The sequence below is a fragment of the Phyllostomus hastatus genome, unplaced genomic scaffold (genome assembly GCF_019186645.2).
Source record: "Phyllostomus hastatus isolate PE091 unplaced genomic scaffold, TTU_PhHast_1.1 phas_scaffold_182, whole genome shotgun sequence".
Classification (NCBI taxonomy): Eukaryota; Metazoa; Chordata; class Mammalia; order Chiroptera; family Phyllostomidae; genus Phyllostomus; species Phyllostomus hastatus.
The window spans coordinates 11,854,270-11,862,863 of NW_025334013.1; the positions used below are offsets into that span (position 1 = coordinate 11,854,270).

The 8,594-nt window shown below is 55.3% G+C and overlaps 1 protein-coding gene across 1 annotated transcript; it reads left to right on the forward strand.

Moving 5' to 3' along the window:
• Positions 1-203: 203 nt before the first annotated feature.
• On the forward strand, positions 204-8,382 carry LOC123832120 (phospholipase A2 group V-like). The gene is made up of 5 exons (XM_045859632.1): positions 204-255; positions 3,448-3,497; positions 4,662-4,806; positions 7,027-7,133; positions 7,822-8,382. The coding sequence occupies exons 2-5, from the start codon at positions 3,458-3,460 to the stop codon at positions 7,944-7,946; spliced, it is 417 nt and encodes a 138-aa protein (XP_045715588.1). The 5' UTR covers positions 204-255; positions 3,448-3,457; the 3' UTR covers positions 7,947-8,382.
• Positions 8,383-8,594: the final 212 nt, after the last annotated feature.

An 8,594-nucleotide genomic window follows, 5' to 3' on the forward strand; every position in this document is an offset into this window, starting at 1 on the left:
CCCACCCAGGCGCCGTGATGTCCTTCAGAAAAGAGCTGCTTCTGAACACAGGGGGGTGGCGAATCCGCAGGGGTCAAAAGAGGAGAAGTCAGACTTCCCATGTGAGTACCAGGAATCTTGGAGTGGGGCGGGGACGGGGCGGGGCGGGGGAGGTGAGAGGGGGCTGGGGAAACCCTTAAAACCCGGTGGGCCCAACCCCTGCATCTCCCCCAGGCCCCACAAAGACCCAAAGACGAAGCAGAGCTGGTCTCCCAGGTGAGGAGTCTCATTCTGGGGGCTGCCTTACGTGAGGGGGGTGATAGGGGCGGGCACGGAGAGGGGCTGTCAGACGGGACACCTGGCCCTGCAGGGCTGGCCCCACAAATGGCAGGGAGGTCCCACAAGACTCCTGTGAGTGGGGTCTGGGACTTTTCATCCTTTCCAGCTGGAGGGCGTGAGCTGAGGGGGTCCAGGGTGGGGGTTGGGGCACGGCTGCACGCGGACTTGGAGGATCAGTCTGTCCAATGACCCGCCACTCCCCGGCTGCCACATTTTCATCCTCGGTCACCATCTGTCTCTGTTGTCCCCTCTGTCCCCACCCCTCCTGACCACAGTCACTGCTCCACTCCAAAATTATCTCCTGGACACACTCATTGTCCCCTGTGGCCGCTTGATAAACATAGCCAGCCCCACACCGTTCCCCTGGGGGTCTGCTTTGGGCTTCCCTGACGTCCCTTCTCCCTGTCCCCAGAGCAGCTGGTTCAGAGGCTCTGCCACCTCCTCTGGGAAAGTTCTGTTCTCTCAGACCCTTCGCGTGGGGCCTCCACTCATGTCCACAGCCCGTGTGCCACGGTGTTCTAAAACGCACCGGGGTTTAGGTCTTATTCAGGTATGATGAGGCCAACAGGAGATGCGCCATTTAAAAGGTAGTTTGTTACTCACGGTTTCCAAGAGACGGGAGCACACCGCACCAGGCAGGACCGCTGGGAAAGCACCAGGGTCGATCAGGGGGCAGAAGAAATGAGCGAGAGTATGATCCAGAGTGCAGGGAAGGACAGCTGGGGGGGGGGGGGCGGTTGTGGTCTGTCCGTGGCCCTGGGGTGATCTAGGGCAGAGGAAATACTGGCCGGGAGCCGGAATGTTAAATAAAGGAGGTGGCTGGGCAAGGGAGTTCAGGATTGGTCCGTTTGTCTTCGGCTATCTCCAGGAATGAGCTAGTCCCGGGAGGGGCTGTCTCTTCCGAACCCGGTAAGGCCCCCAGCATGGCAAAACACCCTAAGGTACAGAAAAGGAGCAACACAGTCTCTACTCAGAGGCTGCTCCAGGGCAGCGGAGTCCGGTTGGTCAAAGGAGCTGAGCCACATCCCTGGGCTGAATCCTTGGACAGCTCACTTCCCCCTCCCGGGCCTCTTTTTCCTTGTTTGTAAAATCGGCAAGTGGTGTTCTCTCATTCAACAAATGACCGTTGAAGGGACAGACGCTGTGCCGGCAGGTCTAACAGTTCGCTCCTGCCGTGGTCATCGGCCGGTTTCAAGAGGCAGCGGTGGTGCCTGGCCCCGTGTAGGTGCCCAGTACACGGTAGTTGGCATCTTCCTCCCGCCACAGCCCCATGAAGCCATGAGAAAGAATCCTGTGGAAGAGTAGGGTCCACGGCCATTGGCTTGGATATGTAGAGTCCTCAGAGCAGAGGCCATGCGTGGACAGAACCCTCAGGAATAACCTTGGAACTCAGAGGAGCCTCATGAAGAGGCCATCCCAGCAGCCAGGAGCCCTGGAGTTGCAGGTTGTGTGTTTGGAGCCAGGCCTTGGGAGGGGCCCGGGGCTCTGGGTAGAGCACTTGCAGAAGTGACAGCTGAGGGGACTGGAGATGGCAGGGCACCGAAGCGGAAGTGGTGGCAGCCCATTGGCCAGCTGAGCAGCTGTAGATGAATGAGGACTTTGGGATGAAGAGACGAAAGGGAAGCAGGCAGCTACTGGTAAAGCACCCTGTGAGACGCCAAGTTCAAATCAGGCACTGGTCCCAGAACATGGAATTTCCTCTCCATCTGGATGTGGCTTGTTGAACTGCAGGCCAGTCATTCATGTGTCTGGCGGGAAGGGCAGCTGGGGCCTGTGAGTCCATGGGATAGCGCTCCAGGCTCGAAGGAGAGCTCACCCCTGCAGGGAGGGGGGCTGTGGGGTGCACTGAGGGGTGCTTGAGGCCTGGGTTTGCACCCTGCCTCCACTTCTTGCTAGCGATGTGACTTCTGGCACGTTCCTTGAGCTCTCTGAGCCTGCATGTCTCCACTAGTAAAGTGGCGACGCTGACACTGGCCCTTCAGAGCGCTCACGAGTGACCAGGGTCAGCTTACTGGGGCACCCTGCCTGGGGCCCACGGAAATGTTTCAGTTTTAAATTCTTTTAACATTGAAGAAAAAGTGCATAAAGCAATAGTGAATCCAGTGTGGATTGTACTTGTTTTTATACCAATGCAGTTGTAAAATATAGTGTAAAAAGAATTTTTTTTTTTTTGAGAAAGAGGACTATGAAGGCAAAAGAGCTTGGGACCCCCAAAAGCCCTAACAAGGCCCTGAAAGCCGCATCCCATAAGGTGCGCCCTTGCTTCCTCCCTGAGCACCTGCTTCGGGCTGGGTGCTGTCCTCAGTGCTGGGAGACAGGGCTGATCCTGCCAGCTTCTGCCCTCAGGACACCGGCAGAGCCCCGGCCGGTGTGGCTCATTGGGCTGAGCACAGTGGGCTGAGCGCTGGCCTGTGAACCAAAGGGTCGCTGGTTGGATTCCCAGTCAGCACACTTGCCTGGGCTGTGAGCCAGGTCCCCAGTAGGGGGCGCTCGAGGGGCAGCCACGCACTGATATTTCCTTCTCTCTCTTTCTCCCTCCCATGCCCTCTCTCTAAAAATAAATAAATAAAATCTTAAAAAATGTAACAACCCAGCAGAGAAGACAGCCTCGAACAGGCCCTCCGCACTGTGAGATAAAGGAAGACGAGACTTAACACCATCAGTTTCCCTCGTGTCCTCCCAGCCCTGATGCTGTCTCTCCCTTTGTCCAGGGTTCTTTCTCCCTGCCACCTCCTTCATCAAGTGCCCCGCCCAGCTGCGTCTGTTCCTGCCCCTCACTTGTGTCATCAAGTCTCCGCCCACTGAAGACCCCCACCTGCCCCTCTGGTCACTGTTGGCCATTTTCCATGGAAGGGGCAGTTGTGTCAGGGTGTTTGTGGTCAGGGGCCTTTGTGATGGGACAGTTCCCTCCCATCTCTATAGGGGATAATACCCCGCAAATGTCCCTCTGCCCACAGAGACCCATTGAGTCAAGTCCTTGAGGTGTTGCCTCATTTCTGCCCACTGGAGTTGCCCATTTTTTGACCAATGTGAGACGGTCGGGTCTGGTGGGAAGCCAGGGGTAGGGTCGGGATGGGCCGTGGGGACGTCTCCTGATAAGTATGTCACGGGGTGTGTTTCCTTTTCCAGAGTCTCTGAGATGAAGGGCCTCATCATGCTGGCTTGGCTCCTGGTTTTCAGTAAGTGCTGGCCCCTGGCCTTTGAACTTGTGACCAGATTCTCCCCTCTAGGAACCCTCTAGGGCGGTGGAAAGAAGACTAGTGTCTGAGGCAGTAGAACTTAGGTTTGAATGGGGGCCCCGCACTTACTGTGCGGATGTCGGCAGGGTCTCGGCCTCCCCCAGCCTCTGTTTCGTCGTCCGTGGCGTCGCCGACAGCCCACCAGCAGGGCTGTGGTGGGGTCCTGGGGGACAAACAGGGCTGTGCTCCATGGAGAACATGTGGTATTGAGGTCAAAGCAGGAGGCAGACAAGAAGGAAATTAAAAACAATCACCTTATAGAAATATCCCACCCCAGGGTCCCTGGTCATTCTCTGCTCAGGCCTGTCCACGTTTCTATTCACCCCTGTGGGGCCACCTCCCAGCTGGCGGCGCCTGCACAGCACAGGGGCCTGTCTTTTCGCCTCCCCTGCAGCCCCTGACAGGCCGTCCTGCTCTTGGGGGTCTCCAGACCCCTGGGAACTCCAGAGGGAGCAGGAGGCCTGGAGCCTCTGGTTTACGGCGTGCTGCGGGGTGAGCTGCCTTTCCCCTCTGGGCCTCAGTTTCCCGGTCGGCAAGATGAGGGAGCTGGCTTCAGTGACTTCTCAGGGGCCCGTCCTGCTCACAAAGCCTCGAGCTCTCAATGGTGCTGTTAGTGGCAGGAGGGGGGGCACGTGGTCGGGAGATGCAGGAGAGCTGGGCGGCTGGCTTCACGCGGATACCATGTCAACTCTGCCTCCTGTTCCTGGTCACTCCGTTCGTACCTGCCACTGTGCACAAAATTTACAGTACACCCTTAATCTCATTTTAAACTGGTCACAACTCTAAGAGCTGGGTGTACATTTTACGAAACTGAGGAAACGGAGGCTCTGAGCGATAAGTGACCCACGCAACATCATGCCGTGAAGTACTGGCAGGGCCGTGGTCTGGACCTGGGCTCGCTCAGTCTCAGGTCCACACTTGAGACCGTTTCCCTACGCTGCTTGCCCTCGCCTTCCTGGTCCCTGTCCCACTGGTGGGGAGGATAAAACAAGAGACCTCTGCCCCCTCACCAAGCCCCCGGGTGGGGGAGAGGGGAGGGGCATGCTGGGAGAGCAGGCCTGTGTGGCTGGGCCTGGGTTTCACCTGGGGACGGGCGTCTTTCAGGTGTGCCCGCTGTGCTGGGAGGCATCCTGGAAATGAACCAGATGATCGAGGAGGTGACGGGAAAGAACGCCATGATAGACTATGGCTTCTACGGCTGTTACTGCGGCTTGGGCGGTCAGGGGACCCCCAAGGATGATACCGACCGGTGAGCTGAGTGTCCCCCCTGCCCTTCTGCTCCCAGCTCTGCACACACATGATCTCCTCTGACTCCGTGAATATCAAAGCACCATTCCACAGATCAGAAAACGGAGTCTCGATGAGGTTAACCGACTTGCCCAGGATACACCTAGTAACCCTCCGAATCTCAGCGGCCTAAGTATCAGATGGTCTACTGCTACGTAACAAATCACCCTAACATGTAATGGCTCAAAGCGATGATGACCACTGATTTTGCTAAGGATCTGCCATGTGGCCAGGGCTTGGTGGGATAGCTTTAACCGGCATCAGCTTGGGCACCTTGACTGAGGCTGGGTGATCCAGACGGCTCACCTGGTAGCTGGCAAGTTGTCGCTGTCTGCTGGCTGAGAGCCCAGAGGAGGCTGGGCACTGAGGGCCCCCGCTCCTCACACTCGGGTCTCTCGTAGGTTGTTCAGAGTGTCTCGCGGCGCGGCGACTCCAGGGTTCCGAGAGAGAGAGAGAGAGAGAGAGAGAGAGAGAGAGACTCTCAAGGCTGCGAGACAGGAGAGTACAGCATTTTTATGATTAGGCCTCGGAAGTGTCATGGCGGTCCTTCCAGTAAACTGCAGGTTGAGGTGGTCACGATGGCTTTAAGAGGGAGGTTCTAGCTAGTTCTTCATTGGAAGCGTCCATGTTCCAGAAGATGTGAGAGGAGAGGGATTGTCCTTTGGAAAATGCAACCTGCTCGGTGAACAATTCTGATACTGGGAGACAGGTATAATGGAAAGGGGCAACTGAGCAGATGGATGGCAGACGGTGGGAGCCAAGTTTCTCCCTGCTGGAGTGGCAGTTCCCAGACACGCAGGGACAGGATGCCGGAACGGTCTACGTGGCGGTGGATTAGAGGTGGGGACTTCTATGGACCCCGGCTAGCTTCCTGTATATGCAGATGGTCACAAATGGAAATGTGCATGCATCTGTGTATACACAGGGTTATTGGTAATAGACACATACTCATATTTTTACTCTGTCAGCTGACAGGACCTGAAAGAAACAACCCCTCAGTTGCAAAAAGCAACAGCTAGTGCCCAGAACTGGTTTCTAATATCATTCTCCAAGGAACCAAGGCTCCTTGGAGAAATGGCTGATGCCAGAACCAGGGTGAGAAATACGCAGGATGAGGCTGGAGCTTCTTACAACGCAGAAAGTAGGGATGCGTGCACACAAAACCCAGTGCACCCCAGACAGACCTCACATCGACAGAGACATGTCCAAGAGCACAGGAGCCAAGGGAAAGCGCCCCCCCTGGCCAAAATGCAACAATCTGAGCAAAAAATAGAAGCACATAACTGCAGTCTTAACATGAGAAAAACGACCGAGAAATCCCAGCAGTAGGGCATCCTGCAAACGTGACCAGCCCCCCTCAAAGCTGTCAAGCGCTTTAAAAACATGGCACGTGTGAGGAGCTGCCACAGCCAACAGGAGCCTAAGGAGCCCTGATGACTGGATGTCGTGTGCGGACGACAGTAGGTAAAAAACAAGGAGAGCTGAATAAGCTGTGAACCCTTTGCAATAATGAATCGATGACGATCCATTATTGCTTAGTAATTGGTTAAATTATTTAGTTAATATTGGTTTGTTAATAGTCACACATGCATCCTATTAGTATAAGATGTTAACAATAGGAGAAACTGAATCTGGGGTAATAGGAACACTCTGTACAATGTTCTCCACTTTTCTGTAACTCAAAAAAAATTTTTTTAATGCAACCTGCTACACCTAATACACTGGAAGTTTATTGTTTGGTCTTATAACAGCTCGACCAACCATGTTGATTGTGGGACCCAGGTTCCTTCCACCTTGTGGCTCTGCCCTTCCCTGCAGTCTCTGAGCCCTTGGCTGGCTCATCACTCAGCTGGGAGACGCAGAAAGAGAGAGAGGGGAGGATAATGTGTGAGGTTTTTATGGGTAGGTCTGGATGTGGCGTGCCTGGCTTCTGCCCACATTCTCCAGGCTGGAACTTGGTCATGTGACCATGCGTACCTGCAAGGGAGGCTGGGAGATGTAGTCTCATTGAGAGCTTAGGAAGACAAAGCACGTTTATGAGCTGCTAGCCAATGGCAGGCCGTCCTAGAGGAAGGGCACATTATTGTTAGATTCTTCCTCTGCCAGACTGCACCCACTGACGTGGTCTCTGCCTAAGTGGCACACCCCTGCCACTTAGGATCTAAGTGTGTCGCACTGACAGGTGCTGCTGGGAGCATGACCGCTGCTATGATGTGCTGCAGAAGAAAGGCTACGACACCTGGTCGCACTATTACGAGTACAGATACTCACGGGACGTGATCACCTGCAGTAAGGCTGGGTCTTCCCATTCAAGCCGCTGGAAGAGCCTGGGTCTCTGCTGGCTCTGAGTTCAGCTGCCCCTAGATGTCAGTCAGTCTATATTTTGGGAGACAGAGCTGGGGGGCCAGTGGGGCAGAAACACTGCACCTGTATCTGACCTCTTAGAGTGAGCCTTCAGTAGTGCCAAATGCTTTGCATACTCCCTTTTACTTGCTCCCTGAAAATGCCCTGGGAGTAGGTTTAGTTTCCCCATTCTCCAGATGAAGAGCCTGAAACTCAAAGGCTTGCCAGTACACACAGCTAGAGTTGGGATTCAAGTTCAGGTCCACCTGAGTTCAAAGCTAAGTCTGGGTATGATGTCTCTATGGGAACTGACTGGGGTTCCTTCAGAGCAGGGGCAGTCCCCACCATCAGTCTGGGAGCTCCCCGAGGGCAGGAACTGTGAGCTCCTGGGCTGCAACCTCCCCCTGGGCAGCGGCTGGGTCTCTCCCATCAGAGTACGCACCCCCCAGGCCCCCCCGTCCAGTGCAGAAGCTGTGCCTCCCCCATCAGGCTGAGCACACCCGCAGAGCAGGGAGCAGACTAAGAATCTGCTCAGCCCAGAAGCAAGTCCTGACTCAAGCAAGCCTGAGGGTCAAGGTCGGGAGAGCAAGTGTACCTTCTGTTACTCATTCTGCTTTGGGCGTTCTGTTCGCAGGGCCTGGGCCCCGCCTCCAGGTGCAGCTCTGCACCTGTGACCAGCAGTTGGCCTACTGCCTGAAGAAAAACCTAAAGACCTACAACCCTAAGTACAGATATGTCTTCAAACTCTTCTGCACCTAGTGATCCTCAGTGAGCTCCTCCCAGATCATGACTTTCGTCCCCCGCTTCCTACACAACACGCAGCTTTCCAACTCTGAGCTCCTCAGAGAGGCTCCCTGGTCTTGCCCCTTGTTTTTTCCTGACGGTCGCTGGCCTGGGAGGAGCCCCAGGGCCACCCTTCCCTCCCCACAGAACCCCCAGAGATTGACTCCGGTCATGGGACTCGACAAAGTCGAGGTCCCTGGCCTCTCCACTTGTGAGGTCAGTCCTTCTGGTGCCCAGAGCTCCCTCTTAACTCCGGGCCCATCGCTGTCGACTCTGAAGACAGAGCGCAGTCTCCGGGAGGAAGGCTTCCCTGGGATGCATTTACTTCTCGGTTTCTGCTCAACAAGAAGCAAAATTAATGCCATAAATCTGACATGTGAATATTAAACAAAATGCCTCCTCAAGAGCAATAGCAAACCACACAGGCGTTTTTCTCTGCTGTGGGGGGTTTCCTGCGCCTTCCTCTGTCTCTGGGCTGCTCAACCCAAATGTGACCATGCCCTCCGAGACAGAAGGTTTTCTGAGGTGTCAGGCTTACTTTGGGGCTTATCTCCCTAAATCTTGGGGGTCCTCTGGAGCCAGGCATTGGGTCTCATGTTCCTTGAGGGGTGGGGAGAAGATAAT

What these genes read in the sequence shown, in the direction of transcription:
- LOC123832120 (XM_045859632.1), top strand. Translation starts at nt 3,458, where the DNA reads ATGAAGGGCCTCATCATGCTGGCTTGGCTCCTGGTTTTCA. An exon ending in CCCAAGGATGATACCGACCG is followed by an intron (nt 4,807 to 7,026) that starts GTGAGCTGAGTG and finishes TCGCACTGACAG; the next exon opens with GTGCTGCTGGGAGCATGACC. An exon ending in ACGGGACGTGATCACCTGCA is followed by an intron (nt 7,134 to 7,821) that starts GTAAGGCTGGGT and finishes TTCTGTTCGCAG; the next exon opens with GGCCTGGGCCCCGCCTCCAG.